The following is a 16,800-nucleotide window of genomic DNA, read 5'->3' as shown; positions in this document are numbered from 1 at the left end:
TATGGCTAAGGGTTTAAATAGACATCACGGAAGATCTGGTGTACCCACTTCTCCCTGCTTCCTCTTAAAGTCTAAGTAAATGCAACACATCACCTTGCTGTGCATTGCAAAATCTATTAATGCGAGGTGGGACATTGCAACATATATCATGGTGACATTAAATCATTTATCTAGATGTTATGAGGAAGAAGGGGGAAGATACACAACATATCGGCTGCTCAGGGTCTCTTTTAACCTCTAGCTATGACTTAAGGAACTGTTCATACTGCATTAATCTTTAAGCATGAAAGAAATAATCACATTTTGTACATTTGGTGTGACCCCTGTGGTGTGTCACCCCTGTGGCTGGTAAAAGCCAGCAATGAGAGGATACGGGGCCCGTTGATGGATATTGTTTTTCATCAGCTTACATTTGGCCATACAGTGCATGTCCAGACAGACCACAAGCCTCTATAAACCATTATGTGGAAACCATTATTGAGCACCCAAAGTGGCTTTAGCGGATGTTGCTGCAACAACAAAGTTGTGATGTACACATTCAATACCACCCAGGGAAATATCTGATCATGGCAGACACCTTAAGCAGAGCTTACCTCACTAAGCCTAGTGAAGAGTTTAGCAGATTATCCTTGCAGATTGGCCTACAGAGAAGCACAAGCTACCAGGAGAAACCAGGAGAGGCTGCACCCTATTTCTCCATGAGAAATGAACTTAGTGTCTAAGATGGGATTCTCTTTAAGGGTAACAGAGCTATTATTTCTGAGGCACAGGAATGTGTATACTGGCCTGGCATGAATGCCCAGCTGAAGGCTTACATAGGACAGTGTGACATCTGTAACTTACTTGAAACAGACAGCAAAAGGAGACTCTGCACCCACATGAGATAACCAGCCAGCCTTGGGGAAAAGGAGGAGGAGGAGACCTGTTTATGTGGCAAGAGAAGGATGATCTCATAACTGGACTACTATTCAAATTTGGGGGATAGATCTATTGCCAGACAGCAGATCTCAGACACTTATTAGGATACTTAAGAAACATTTTGCCCGCTATAGAATAGCTGATACTGTACTTCCAGATAATGGAACCCAATTTGTGTCAGAAGAATTCATTACCTTCCAGATGCAGTGGGAATTTGGTTATCAGACATCCTCCCTTGCCTATCTCCAGAGTAATGGGAACGTTGAATCAGCAGTCAAAATGGCTAAGTGAATTCTGGTCAAAGCAAGAAAAGCAGGGCCTACGCCGTATCTGACCATTTTTGATCACTGGAACACACCTTCACAAGTTTTGGATGGGAGTTCAACCCAAGGCCTAATTGGTTGAAGAACCAAATTTGTTGCCTATGCGTGGCAAGTTATTACAACCAGATGGTCACCACAAGCAATCTGAATTTATAGCAGAACAGAAGTTAAAGCAAGCTTATCACTACAACAAATCAGCTAAGGACCTTCCCAACCTGCAAGCTGGTGAGTGGATCTGGAAGTAGCCAATAGAGCGACAGAACAAAGAGTAGAGAAAGGACAGGTGACCACATGATCATCTGAGGTGGTGACACCAGTGGGCCAAACCTTGAGAAGAAGTAGAAAACATGGAGCAGCAGTCCATCCTATAGTTCACTCTGGATCAGTAGACCAAGGACAACTCAGTGATAAAACATACAACCATTCCAGTTTTCAGTCCCTAAATGGGAGATAGCTCAAATTTCCCAGATCCTACTGCCCAAGAAAATGATAGACTGACCAATCCAACTCAGCCTTTTCCAAGCACTACAGATCTTAACTATGGGCAGGAAAAAATGACTTCACCTGTAGCATAACAGATTAAAAATCAGGCAGGTTGAATGGTGAAGAAACCTCACTACCTAAAAGACTATGTTTAAATCTAAGGGGTTTTAGGAAATTTCTTGTTTGTTTCAAATCTGTATATCCTTTTATAATGTTAGCAAAGAAAAGATGTATCAATGTATGTGGAACTGAGTGAGTTAGGAAAATAGATGGGGGAATAATTCAGGGACACGGGGAAAACAGAATGTGAGGGAACAGCTACAGGAAGTGACTCAGCAGAGAAGCAGACAGAGAATTCAGGAGATAGAATCACAGAGCTGGAAGGGGCTGTACAGGCCATCTAGTTCAACCCCCTGCTCAATGCAGGATCAGCCTAAAGCATGGGTGTCAAACATGCGGCCCAGGGGCCAGATCAGGCCCCCAGAAGGCTTCTATCAGGCCCTCAGTGGAACTGGCTGTCTTCTGCTTCTTCTTCCAGTTCTGCTGCTGCTGTGTCAATGTAGGTTTGCAGCTTACAGATACACACCTAAACAGCATACTCAAGATTGCAACAGCACGGACATTTTAATGTAATAATTCAGAGCAAGAGGTGTCAGTTATCAGACACTGTTAAATAAACAAAAGATTGCAAGAGTGCTAATGTTTTAAGCATGTTTTTATTTTAAGTATTAAAAAACTCCTTTGTGTTTGTGTCCATTATAAAGTTTATATCTCTGCTACCTGGCATTACATTTCATGACCCACATGGCCCGGCCCAACAAGGTCTCATTTATGTCAGATTCGGCCCTCATAACAAATAAGTTTGACACCCCTGGCCTAAAGCATCCTTGACAAGTGTTTGTCCAGCTGTTGCTTGAAGACTGCCAGTGACAGAAGAAGAGCTGGAGGGATAGAGCCAGAGTTGTTTAATAAAGACTTTTCGTTATTAATTCTGCCTGACCATCAATTAATACCTACCCCACTTGAAACAATGGCTTGGGCATGTAAACTGAAGAAGAGAAATATAAGCCTTTATAATGGATTTTCTGGGGGACACCACCCCAGACAGATTTCCCCCTGCCCACTGCAGTGGGGTTCCCAGTGGGTAACAAAAAACAAAACGGGGGGGGGGGAGCTACTTTGAGGGGGATAGGATCCGAGCGACAATATAACCCACCTAAACTTGGATTGATAACTGAGATAAAATTGACAGGCTCACTCTTAAAAGTGAGCAAAAACAACATTAATTTTAAACACACCTTTAGGAAAATATAGTTGTGGGATGTTAGACTTTACACTGTAAATGCCTCAGGAAATCTCTCAGGAAGGTTTATATCATCAACAGAGCATCAAGCTACAATTCAGTTACACACTAGACCCAATACTGTCCTCCTTTATCATATCTGTACACTCAGTTCCCTCCACAAAGAAACTTAACCAAAGTTCTGTATCTTCTTAGAACTTTAATTCACGCTCTAACCCTCAAAACTTCACTTCTTTTTTTAAAAACAACAACAACAACAAAACTTCCTCTGTACAACCCCCCCAACATTATAATAAGAGAAAACCTGCTCCCCCCCCCAAAAAAAAAGAGCGATAGTGCAAAGACTAAATGGCCAGTGAGGATGGTGGTTTGGAATGCACAAAAGCTTTGGTTAAAACTTCACTTCTGAATAACAAGTTACAACCACCCCTTGTCAGATTTTAACTTCTCCAGAACACAGCTCCTCTTGGCTGATTCAGTGCATTGCTCTGATTGGCTGCCCATGCCTCTGGGCTACATTTCTGTGTTCTATCTGCCACACCTTTCTTCAACAGCCACCTTTTTTAGGGTTCACAGACCTACTGCAGTATAGTGGGCTATATATACAGTAGAGTGTACACAGTACTAAAGGGTTCCTCAACATGGAGCCTGCAGATGTAGGATTGCCAGCCCTTCACTGGCAAATACTGGAAGATTTTAGGATGGTGCCTGGGGAGGGTAGATTTCTAGGGGAATGTGACATCACTTCCAAATAATTCTCTAGGAATTTCCCCAATCTCCATAGTAGCAGCATGGAGAATATAACAGCACTTCTGGATGGAGAGTCAATGGATAGGACATCAATCCTAGGTGATCTTCTAGGAATTCCCCAAATTGTTCCCCAAATAGAGACTATTTCCCACTTCTCAAATTATTGAAGGCTGGTGACTAAAATGGAGGCAGATTTCCTACTGCGACTGGGTAAATGGTAAGCCGGTGGTATGGCACCCACTCACCTTTTCAGAAAGTAGGTGGGACCACTGCAAATCAGTGCCTGTAGTAATACTGGCTGTTGTCATTCAGACTAAAAGGCTTCCCAGGGCTGCAGTAGCAGCTGCAGACCACTGGAGGATCAGGAGGGCTGCTAGGCACCTGGGCTTTCCTTAGTGTGTGGTTCCATTCCCCCTTCAGGCTTTCCTTCTTTTTATTCTCCCTTCTCTTTCTCCTTCCCCTTCCCCCTTGGGGTTTCCTTCATTTTATTCTCCTTCTCTTCTCTGAGAAACAAGCTTTTATAAGTTTTTAACACGAAAAAGTTTTAAAAACCAGCCTCCCCCCCAAAAAAAATAAAAAGCTGAAAGCCGTTGAAAGTATTACTGAAATCTTGTATACAAAGCCATTTTGAAACATTCTGAAGTACTGTACGAAACCTCAACAATAATAAATACCTTCATTAGAACTGTGGAGAAAGAATTTCAGCCAGCGGATCGTTCTCATATCTACAGTACTGTCATATAATCATCCTCCCTCTTCCTAAGGGGACCAGTTTTCCTTTTCTCTGATGTATCTAATTGTCCTCACCTTTATAAGTTTATATGTACTAGCTAGCACACACAACAGTGTGAGTATCAATTTCTCCTGAGAGCCTTTCTATGGCCAAATGATTCCCCCCCCCCATTTTGAGCTTTAATGCCACACAATATTTTTAGAGAGCAAGTAACACTGTACCTTGCCCTTATATCATGGGGATCAAAGGAGGGGGAAACACTACTGTGGTAACAGAGAACTTGTGCTCAACTCTTTGAAAAACAAAGCAAGAGAGATGAGGAGTGTTCAGCCTTCATGGAATTTTTAAAAAAATGCAGAACACACTCTAAAAACCCACCCTAATACATTCTCTAAAAGTTAACAAAATGGAGGAACGTTGTTCTGAGGGCAAAGGGCTGGTGATTCACCACTTGATTTTGTTTTAAAAGGGCTATTTACAGGGGTCGTTTCGTAGAAAAAGAGCTAGGGGAACTCATTAGCATAACTCATTAGCATATGCCACACCCCCTGACATCACCAGGAGTGTGTCATAAGGCCACACCCCCTGACATCGCCGGAAGTGTGTCATAAGGCCACACACTCCACCCCCAACGGTCCCGGCCGCCACCACCGGCCTTGCAGCTCCACTGCCGAGCCACATGAGGGGCCCGGCGGTGGACCTGCAAGGCCGGCGGGAGTGCAAGGAAGCCCCGCGAAGGCCCTCCCTGGCCCCAGGCAGGCAGGGGTAGGGAGAGGCAGGGAGGAAGCAACTTACCCTCCCTCTTCTCCTGCCTCCTCCTGGCTGAATGAGGGCTGGAAGCGGGGCGGCCGGAAGCAGGGGGCAGGGCTTCGTCATGTGCCCCGCCCCCGTACCTCACCCGGGGGAACTGTGATCCCCTGCGATCCCCCCCCAAATGACCTCTGGCTATTTAGATGCTTCCTGACTGGAGCGGTACAGTGGTACAGGACTGTTGGTACGTGTTAGTGCCACCTCTCCCTTTATCAACCCTGGTGCCAACTGCACTCGTTGTGGCCAGTTCTCCTCTCAGTCTCCCCTCCTCAGGTGGGATGTAGTCTGCCCCAGTACATTTCTTTATTATTTCTTGTCCCTGCATTATGGAATGGATTACCACAGACAGTTCAGGAAGTACCAACATGGATGGCCTTTTGCAAAGCTTTTAATCATGTTGCTTGGCTTGAGGCCATGTCTGAGGCCTTAGGCTAAAAAGTGAAAGCAGGATATAAATGTGGGCATTTCTATACCTATTGACTGCCCCCTATATTGATGCTTGAAGAAAGGTTTCCTTCAATCTATGGTCCTTTCCGCACTAGACCTTAAATCCTGGTTCAACCCTGTCCCTGAATTTACATTCTACACTACATGCAAGTTCATCCTATTAATTATCTCAGGGTATTTTTACATTCTAAACTACATTCGAGTTCGCCCCTGTAATTATCTCGGGGTATTTCTTGTTTCCACATTACATTGAGGTCACCCCGGTTTCGCCCCACACTTGTCCCGGGATAAATGGATGCTGTTATAACCAGGGATTAATACAAGGTATTGTGTTGCTAGTTGAACTCTGATAAAACCAGGGATGAGATCCAAGTGCGGAAAGGTCCTATATGACTTTCCCTTTACTAGAAACAGGATGCTACACCAACTGTATCTTCATCAGAATAAATTACAACAGAGGTTCAGCTCCTAGAAATGGCTGAACCTGAGGGATTGACCTACACATTTCACTTTGGAATGGTGGCATGCATATATTTGAAATACAAACATCTACCTCCTGGGAATGTACTACTTTGGAATCCAGGAACCCCTTTTAATGTTTTGCTGCCTCAAAACCTACCCATCTGCAGGAAATTAGAAAAATTGGAGAAAGGGTTCTAGGTTTAGCTGTCTCACTGATGTGCTAGTTCTCTAATTGCAGGGATTTTTCTACATGGGGGTAGTTGTCCAAGCAGATGACTATTCCCCCTCCACTGCATTCCAAAGTGACACATCTGAGGAGGACTATGCCACGTGCTTTTTCTCTGAACATACAGAGTTGCTATGTTGCATCCCAAAACAGTACTAGGAATTTGTTCAAAGCTCTTTCTCCATAGCAACTTGCACACTTTGCGTCACTGGATGAATAGCTGGCACTTCTTTATGTTCATGTTAGTCTACATAAAACATGGAAGAGTCATGCACTTGAATTATCCTGCTCCTTGTCATGATGCTCTGTCTGAAAAACACAGTGTATATTTTCGGACTAATAGTACCTATTTTTTATCAACTATATGGTGGTTTCCCTGGTGGTTCCTCACAGTATTAATTGGCCATCATAATAACCCAGTGAGCCAGACCACTATGATTTCTACAGTGCAGTAATTTCCAAATAGTGTGCCACTAGAAATAACTATTAATAAAACTTTTGTTGAATCTAAAGAATCCATCCACAGAAGAGTATGCCTGCTGCATGTCTGCATGATTCATTGTCCTAGTCTTGTCCCTCTGCTGGCAGTAAATAGTTCTGCAGCACCTCAATAGCAAGTGTGATTGACTTTTAATGATGCAATATTCTTGCTCTCTGCATTCAATGTAGCAGAATTGCTGCTCCTAGAGGAGACCACTTGTTGCATCTCTGCATGAATTACAGCTCTGGGTTTGCCTGCTTGCAATGAGGAGGCATATTCCAAACAGCGATTCATGCAGAAATAAATTAGGCTCTAAAAGTAAACCATCTGGGATATATGGTGACTGAGGCTTCCAATTTCAATTCACATAAAAATCTGCATCAGCTATAGTAAATTTCGGAAGCACAGACAGCGAATAATCCTAAAACTAAGAGATGTTGTTGTCCTCAAGGACAGTGGGGAATGTGAACTCACACCTCTCGGGTCCAGGTTCAAGCACAAATTTTTGTTCTCTGGGCCACTCTGCCCCCTAGAGCCAAGACGTTAAAGAAAGCCTCATCTTTAGGCGATAGTAACGTTCCTCATGACGACTGTACTATTTTTAATTTCTCTTTGGTTTTGTGTTTTGTCATTCCAAGCCTTTTAATTTCACCCATTTTTGTTGCAGTCTTGCGCTCTTCACTCTGCCTCTGCTGAGGCTTTGGACTTATTTACTTGGATTTAAAGTGGATTTATCCCAAGGTGGGGGAAAGGAATGGAGGGAGAAGGTGGAAAAGGAAAGGAAGGGACTTAGCTCTTTGGGGTTCTCCCCCCCACCCCTTTCCTCCCCAAGTGTCTAGGGCTGCTCTAGTAGGCATAACCCTCTTTCGGCTTAACCCTTTCAGTGCCTCAGCATAGGTGGGGTGGGGAGCGCAAGACTGCAATTACTGGGATTATGTAGCTCCACTTTTCCAATAGGATTCTCCCCTTCTCCCTTCCTTTAAAAGCTTCCTGGACAGACAGGGATTCAACAGGCACAGCTTTCACACCACATGGGAATGCACTGTTGGGGAGAGCTGCGCCTTGGGATAAAGTGGATTTTCTCCTCTTCTTTGCATCACTGAGCTGCAATAAGGGGCTTGGGGAGGGGGGACTGCAAACAGGGCTGAGAGTCCAGGCATCTCTATGGTACTGCTATTACACTGACCTGCTATATCTGTTTAGTGTTTTAGCACTAACATTAGGTAAAGGTAAAGGTTTCCCTTGCTCGAAAGCCAGTCGAATCCGACTCTAGGATTGCGGTGTTCATCTCCGTTTCCAAGCCGAAGAGCCAGCACTGTCCGAAGACATTTCCGTGGTCATGTGGCCGGCATGACTAGATGCCAAGGCACATGGAATGCATTAGAACCTTTAAAAAAATGGCCTGGGAAGATTGCACTCAGGGGGTGTTATGTGTTGGGACTGAAACATCCCAGGACTGTTTTACCAGAGACTGGCTGAGCTTGGAGCCTTGGAACAATAGCCCACGAGGACTCTGGAAGTAACCAATCAAGAAGTAATGTTATGTAAATAGCCTATTGTTGGGAGTGGGGTGTGTTTGGGTGTGGCAATTGCATGCTATTTAAACAGGGCTTTGGCCTTGGAATTTAGTCTTGTTCTTGCTGAAATCACAAATAAAGTAGAGCTGATCACTAGATTTGGGGTCTGCTCATTCATGGAACCCAGTATTTAACAGGGGGTGGAAAAGGGAAGGAAAAGAAAGCAGCACTGTCTGAAATGACCAAATCACTTCAGAGAGAGCTCATTAATGGAAGGAAATTCACTGTGTGAAACCCCCATCCCTGTATTGCTTTACCCAGAACCAGGCCAGTGATGAATCACATCTGGTTTAGAAAGGTAATGTGAAAAAGACCTTAATCTGGTAGCCAAATATGCCGCTAGTCTTATAGTGACTGTCTGGAATACGATTTCTTTCGTTTCCTACAAAATGTATGCTTTCTATTTTCAATATTATTTTTTTCCCCTGCTTCTGAAGATACATGTGCTAAGGGAGCAAAGAGTTCAGCAATTTACAGCTCTCTCATTATGATCAGGCATATTTGCAATTCTGTTTATAGAAAACTAAGGCATTTATACTTTTAAATTTCATAACCATGCCAAATACTGTAATTTTTTATGCTTGCATTATAAATTATGTATTTGATGTTGCTTGATAAGAAAGTATTGCATATATTTCAGTTTTTCCCAAGCATTCTGCATTTTATTTCCCTGGGGAAACACTTTTTCCTGTGGCTTCAAAACAGGGATGCCATCCTCCAGATGAGACCTGGGGACCCCCCAGAATTACAGCTGATCTCCAGACGACAGAGATCAATTCCCCTGGAGACAATGGAGGCTTTGGAAGGTGGAGTCCATGGCACTGTAACCCACTGGAGTCCCTGTCCTCCTCAAGCTCCACCCCCAAATCTCCAAGTTTCCCTAACTGGCAACCCTACCCCCCCCATCTCCATCCGATAGCCAAGGGGGACCTGGCACCCCTACTTAAAAATACCTGGGAAAAACTGCATTCCAAATCTAATATAAGGAGCTCAGGGTAGTGTATAGGGTTGTCCCTTTTCCTGCTTACCCTCACAACAACCATGCTATTAGGCTGAGAAAAAATGGCTGGACCAAGGACATCCAATAAGCTTCATGGAAGCATGAAGATTAGAACACAGGACTCCAGATACTAGTGTGACACTATGTTACATCAAATTGGCATGAAAATAAGGACTGGTGGGTTCAATTCTACAGAAAGAAAAAACAAAAAGAAAACATTTTCAAGTCAAAATAGTGGGGCTGCAAATTTTGGTGTCATTCCTAGTTCCTTGGCTTCAAGAAAAACAAAACTAAACCCCATTCTCACTGTATGGCTTATCACTATACATGGGAGACAACTTACTTTTCAGTGTTGAAAGATCCATTTTCTTTGTTTTCCATATCAATAGACAGCATAGGGAGGTCTGAAGTATCTTTTATGTTAGGAACTAGATCAGTAAGAAGGAGAGGAAGAAGAAGATAGTTCTGTTAGTTTATAAGAATGAACATGACAGCAAATGTAGTTCAATAGAAGATATTAAGCCTTTTTCTTGGCAGTGAAGTGTAAGCTGAAAAATAGAGGGGGGGAGGAAAGCACTCCCACACACCGTTCTTCAAATCACACAACTCTGAAAGCAAAGTTTGTAGATCCTGAAGCATCTTCAAACAACACAACTATCTTTTCAGTTTGAGAGAATTAGAACCTAATCCTGTTTTTTGCTCAGAAATATGTCTCACATTTCTATGGGGCTCCCAAACGAATGTGCATTGGATTACAACCAAGCAGTGCAATCCTAAACAGATTTACACCCTTCTAAACAGTTTTACACCCTTACCGCGGTGGCTCAGAGGTTAAGACACTAAGCTGCAGACCAGAAGTTTGGTAGCTCGGCAGTTCGAGACCCTAGTGCCATGTGACGGAGTGAGCACCCGTCTCTGGCCCCAGCTCCTGCCAACCTAGCAGTTTGAAAGCAAGAAATGGCAAGTAGATAAATAGGTACCACTTCGGTGGGAAGGTAACAGCATTCCATGCGCCTCAGCATTTAGTCATGCCGGCCACATGGCCAAGGAAAAGTCTATGGACAGCGCTGGCTCGTTGGCTTGGAAACGGAGATGAACACCGCCCCCTAGAGTCAGATTCAACTGGCTTTCGAGCAAGGGAAGCCTTTACCTTTAAATCCATCAAAGTCAATGTGTTTACCAGGGTGTGACTCTGTTGAGGTTTGCACCATGTGTTCCAGTTGATTGTGAATTAAGACTGAGAAGTGCATGTATGTTTTTATTTTATTAACCATGCCCATGGCAAATCATTATTTTTCATAACAAGTTTCCCCTATATGAAATGGTAATACAAATGATAAGAGTTTATACAGTTGAATGAAATTTGGGTAGCCAACCACTGTGCCCAAAATTCAGAAAGGAATAATAATAAGAAGAGGAAGAAGAGTAAATATGTATGGGACTGGATTCAAAACTTCTATTCCAGTAAAGGTAATGTCTTCTGCTGGTACAAAGAACCCTACTACAGTGGGAAAGGGTCTGTTCTGTCATTGGGAGGTTCCAATGTTAGCAGAAGAGAACCTTTGGACCCAACCCACAGTACCTGGGGAGGGGCTCCAATAATAATAAAAATAAAATAATAATAATAACTGGATTTATACTCTGCTCTTCACTCGGAGTCTCAGAGCGGTTTGCAATCTCCTCCCCTTCCTTGCCCCCAACAGACACCCTGTGAGGTGGGGCTGAGAGAGCTCTGAGAGAACTACTCTTGAGAGAACAGCTCTTTGACAACTGTGACTGACCCAAGGTCACCCAGCTGGCTGCATGTGGAGGAGTCAAACCTGGTTCTCCAGATTAGAGTCTGCTGCTCTTAACCACTATACCAGAGTGCATCAATACCCCCTTGTGGGACAGGCAAGCATTGTTATTCCCATCCTACAGGTGAAGCATGAAGAAGATGACCTAAGATCATGAAGAAAGAGCTCTAAAGAACTATGGGAGAGATGTTAATAAATGAGTCCATTTTCAATTGTGCCAATCCAGTAAGGGAACTGTGTGACGTGAAAATGTCTGTGCAGATAGGCAATGTGGATACTGAACAACTGATCATGATGTTTATCTGAGTTTCACTGAACTGGTGGTATGCACACTTGGATGCATATGGAGACAGGGCAGCCAACAGCTGCCACAGGTCCTCAAAGGTTCCTTCTCGACTCTCACTCACACCACCCAGAGCCAGTGGAAACATCAAATGACCCTCTGTCAGTAAGAATAGGCTAGTAATTGCTTATCTCCATGTGCACCATCAATTATTTTCCCATTCCATTTCTCACACTAATCTCCCTACCCCCATACAGATCAGGGCAGCATAGGTAGCATTCCCCTCCCCATTTATCTTCACAACTACCCTGTGAGATAGGTTAGTCTGAAAGTGACTGGTCCAAGGTCACACCTCCTCCTTCTGTTCCCCTCAATAAAGAGGCCACTGAATTTACAGCTGCTCACTGGTGGTGCCTTGTCTGGATTTCTAAACCCACAAAATTTTGCCACCATCAAGGGTTGCCAGCTCTGGGTTGGGAAATTCCTGGAGATTTTGGGGGAGGAGCCGGGGGAGGGCAGTGTTTGAGGAGGGACCTCAGTGGGGTATAATACAATAGAGTCCAGCCATTTTCTCTAGATGAACCAGTCTCTGTACTCTGGAGAGCAACTGAAATTCTGGGAGATCTCCAGGAGGTTGCAAACCCTATCCCTATCTTGATGGCCCTACACAGGGATGCAAATGATATGAATCTCCATCTAGGCCTATGGGCTATTGCGGTGCTATGCCCCACATAGATTGCTGATGGTATGTTTTCCAGAAATGTGTTCTTGATAACTAGGCAGTAGCTGGAGATCTCATGGGATTATACATGATCTCCAGGCGACAGAGATTAGGTCACCTGAATAAAATGGCCACTTTGGAAGGTGGACTCTATGGCATTATATTCCACTGAAGTCCCTCCCCTCCCCAAACCCCACTCTCCTCGGGCTTCACCCCCCAAAATCTCCAGGTATTTCCCAACCCAGAGGTGGCCACCCTAACAGGAAACCCAGGCTGAAATCCCCACTCCACCATGGAGCTCGAAAGGGGACATTAGATCAGTCACTGTCTCTCAGCCCAGTCTTGCAGAGTTGCTGTGAGGATATAGTGGAAAAGAAAAGAACTTTGTATACCATTGTGAGCTCACTAGAAGTAGTTCGGGATAAAAAATGCAATAAATAAGTAGTTTCCTAATGAAATATGTTCCTTTTAACACATCATATTTTTTAAGGAAAACAAAACCTTTCAAAGGTGTTACTCTGTCTACAAAATGACAACTGAAAAAAAAATATTTTTTTAAAGCAGAAACCAAGCCAAATGGTTTTCATTCATAAAGTAATCTGGCAAAGAAATGCAATTAGGAGGTGCAATTTGGCAAAGTGAAAGAAGATCCAGCTGGTAACCCAAGTGATGCTAGAAGAACACATACAAGCCGCAGCAACTGTCTGGAATTTCGTGGCTGACTTTTTAAGGATGCAGCAGTCTCTCCTGCTAAAATTGTTTTGGTAAAAAATATTTCAAGCTATAAACTAGAAATCTCACACATCAGCAAATGCCAATCTTGCTAATTAAATGAGATTTTAGCATTGGCTTGATCTACAGGACTCCAGTGTATGCTTTAAAACTCACACACATGAAAGCAGTTCCTTCAAAAAAATTTCAATGGAAACAGAAGTGTTTCTGACCAGCCTGACCTCAATGACAAAGAGATGGAAGATAAGGAATAATTCAATAACAAATATACAATGCTCTTGAACACACATGTACACTAATTAGGATCTGCTATTAAAACAAAACTGCAGGCTTGGATTTAGTAATCACTTTGCAAACAAAGAACTTCACCAAGTAGCTAATCCCACAAGGCAAATCACTATGATCATTAGAAATGGAAGACATTTATTAATAATAATAAGAGATTGGATTTATACCCCGCCCTTCACTTGGAGTCTCAGAATGGCTTACAAACTCCTTTCTCTTCCCCTCCCCACTACAGACACCCTGTGAGGTGGGTGGGGCTGAGAGAACTCTGACAGAAACTGCTCTTTTTCAAGGACAGCTGTGCCAGAGCTTGTGACTGACCCAAGGTCACATCAGCAGGTGCAAGTGGAGGAGTGGGGAATCAAACCCGGTTCTCCCAGATTAGAGTCCGCACACTTAACCACTACACCAAACTGGCTCTAATAATTATTTATTAATAATCCATGAAAGATTCCAAGGCTAGACTACATTGACTTTGGTCTGATTCAACAAAGTTATTTTTGTGTGCTTATATATACTCCTTGGAAATTAGACAGAATTTGCCGGTTTATGGCGACATCCTGGCGGACGCATCTCCTGGACCTCCCGGGAATGTGATCTGCGCACCAGCGGAAAGGAGGGGGGCGACGGGTCTCTACCCCCCCCCGGAGCCTTGACAAAAGGCTCCTAGCCATGGGGCTTTTGAGGGGTGGCCTCTTCGCCAGCACGATGCTGGGGAATTGAGGCGCTCCTCCGCCCCGACGGTTCTGCCGCTGAGTGTCCGAATGGATCTAGAGCCGCTGACTGGGACAAGCATCAGAGATCGAGCGTTTTGAACATATGCCAAGCGAGGTCGTATGACCAACAATGAACTGTGAGTTGGGTTAAAGCGAAACGAGAATTTAAAAAGAAAGCTACCCCCGGGAACGGCGAAAAAAGGAGGGAGCAGAAGAAAAAGTATTGAAATCTGTTTTGAGAGACTTACCAGAGCGCGGATAAGCATGTGGACATATTTCAGAGACTTTAGCAAGTTTTCATAAAGGTAAACAATCCATAAAGATGGCGGGGAAAAGGGCAGAGAAAGACAAACCAGTAATTGTGAAACCAGCCAGAATCTTGAGCCCTTGACCGGAAGAGACCACCAAGCTCTCCAAAATGTTGGCAGAGTCCTTGTGCCCTCTGCTGGACCAGATGACTAACATAGAACAACAGTTGACGAATCTAAACCAGAATCTTGCAACTCAGCAGCTCCAACTGACTGAGACTTTAAAAATAATGGAGCAAACGGCTGCGAAGGTGAAGGAAATGGACGCCAACGCCAAAAAAGTCAAGAAAAAGGTGCAAAAGCTGGAAAAGAAACAAGCCTTAGAAAAATCACAACTTTTACAGCTGCAAATGGAAAAAGCAAATTTGGTCCTATGGTTTCAATTGGGGACAACACCATCAGGATTTTAAAGGACATGCCATTTGAAATAAGACAAAAGAGAAAGAAATATAAAGATTTAATCCTTTTTCTTCAAACAAACAGCATTGTCTACAGATGGTTAATTCCAGAAGGAGTCATTTTCAAACTACAAGATAAAAAAGAAAACATTGACTCTGTTTCCAAAGCATGTGAGTTCCTGAGAGTGCAGCTGGAAGAGCCAGCTGAGGTCGAGAAGGAAGAAGATGACAGCAAATCCAGTGGCAAATTGGACTCGGTGTCTTCTGACGAGGACTCTTTTTCTGATAAGGGGGCGGCTGCCCCCAAGCGTACATATAAATTGAGGATTAGAAAAGATAAGACAAAATGAAGGCTGAAGGACTCTGAATTGTGCCTTTAAACTTTAGTTTTATTGTGGGATGCTCTGGGGGTTCTCTTAAATGGATAAAACATTGGATAAAAAGATAAAAAAAATTAGCATAGCCGACTATGTTCAAAGTAACACTAGCAATTTAAGATTAACATTTATATAAACTGTTGTTATGATCTCCTATACTTGGGGTTTTAGTTAGTTGTGGTTTTCTTTCCTTTCTCCCTAGATGTAGTTACTCCTTCCCAATTTTTCGTTGTAGTTTGTAGTCTATTAAAAAATGCAATTAAAAATCCCCTCTTGGGGGCTAAAAAAATAATTAAGACAGATTTTGTAATTTGCATGCGTGCGATCACAAATTTTACAAACTGCCATTTTATAAGATTTATGTTTAAGCATTCATCAGTTGCAGCAGAAGAAAATCTAGGCAATCTGTACTATCATTGATCAGAGTAAAATTCCAAGGGAAGTGAAATGCATACAGTTTATTTAATAAACTCTTCAGAAACTGATATTTAAAGATTATCTGTTCCTGTTCCCAACTGTGCATTCTAAGATGTATTACCATTGCTCCCATAGAGGGCCAGTTTAAAAGTATTTAGGTGTCATAAGTTCATTTCTTCATTTTGTAGAATGCCGTCTATGGAACTCTTACTGGGTATATCCACAATCTTAGGTATGGTACAGATAATGGATTCAGCAGGTTACATGAGTAAAAGTTCTTGTTTTAATATAAATGATCATGAGTGCCTTCATAAAAATGTGAATCTTTGATTGCAAAACATTATATTAGAACTGAAGCAACTACTTATAAGTTATATGTATCTATGGCTGGCTCTACAGTGAACCTAGGTGAAGTGAGGTGGGTAGGCACCCTCTGTTGCAATCCTCCCCATCTGGGAATGAGGAGGAAAGGAGGATTAGGTGCTGTGGCACTTAGGCAGGGGTAATGAGAAAAGGCAGTGGGTAGTGAGAAGGGCAGTAAGGAGTGGCAGCAGCAGTAAGGAATGGTTGCTGCAGTCTGTGTATACTCAAAGTAAGCTCCAGATCTTGCAACTGTTTGCTCCATCACATATCTGGTATCATTATATCATGGTTTTGTTCCAAACTACCTGATGTTACTAACTGAACAGCTATGGAAGTCATGGAGGACAGGGCCCTCAACAATGTTCCCTCTAAGCTGTGGAGTCTTGTGAGCAAAAGTTCTACTTTGTGAGCTACGAGCATTAAAGTTGTGAGCAAGCAATTTGGCTACTGCATAAATTAGTTTGCTCTGGAGACATCCTTCCTGAGCCAAGACAAATATGTGTGAACCAGAGGCTAAAAAACTGTGAGCTGGCTCACACTAACTCAGCTTAGAGGGAACACTAGCCCTCAATAGCTATTACCCATAACCCAGGACAGCAACACAGAATATCCATGTTCCAAGGCAGTATGTCTCTGAATATCAGACGAGGGGGGAAACAACAGAGGAAGGCTCTTGCCTGTTGCCTTCATGTCCTGCTTGAAAGTTTCAAAAAAAAATCTGGCTAGGAAGCATGGTATAGCAAACCCAGTGTTTGTACTGGTTAGACCAACATTTAGGTTAGATCTATACCTGCTCCATAAAGTTCATTAGCTGGTTTGAGGGAAGTCCCTCATTTCCCTTCTCAGCCTGAGGTGAAGAGGAGCTCCCTAGAGATATGTGGATAAGAAGTG

General features: G+C 43.2%; 1 protein-coding gene across 2 annotated transcripts in view; it reads right to left on the bottom strand.

Annotated features, from left to right (window-relative positions):
- Positions 1–16,800, bottom strand: part of SAMD13 (sterile alpha motif domain containing 13) — a 67,723-nt gene that overhangs the window by 31,890 nt on the left and 19,033 nt on the right. For both annotated transcript variants that reach the window (XR_001482733.1, XM_015419394.1), the window contains exon 2: positions 9,857–9,941. Coding sequence is in view for 1 of the 2 variants with exons in the window: in XM_015419394.1 (XP_015274880.1) it covers positions 9,857–9,941 (85 nt within the window). In the remaining variant the exon portion in view is untranslated. The remainder of the gene's footprint in view (positions 1–9,856; positions 9,942–16,800) is intronic.

This window comes from Gekko japonicus, unplaced genomic scaffold (genome assembly GCF_001447785.1).
Source record: "Gekko japonicus isolate JY-2015 unplaced genomic scaffold, Gekko_japonicus_V1.1 scaffold494, whole genome shotgun sequence".
NCBI classification, from domain to species: domain Eukaryota; kingdom Metazoa; phylum Chordata; class Lepidosauria; order Squamata; family Gekkonidae; genus Gekko; species Gekko japonicus.
Note: the sequence above shows the minus strand (reverse complement) of the source record. Positions and strands in the feature narration are given on the sequence as shown.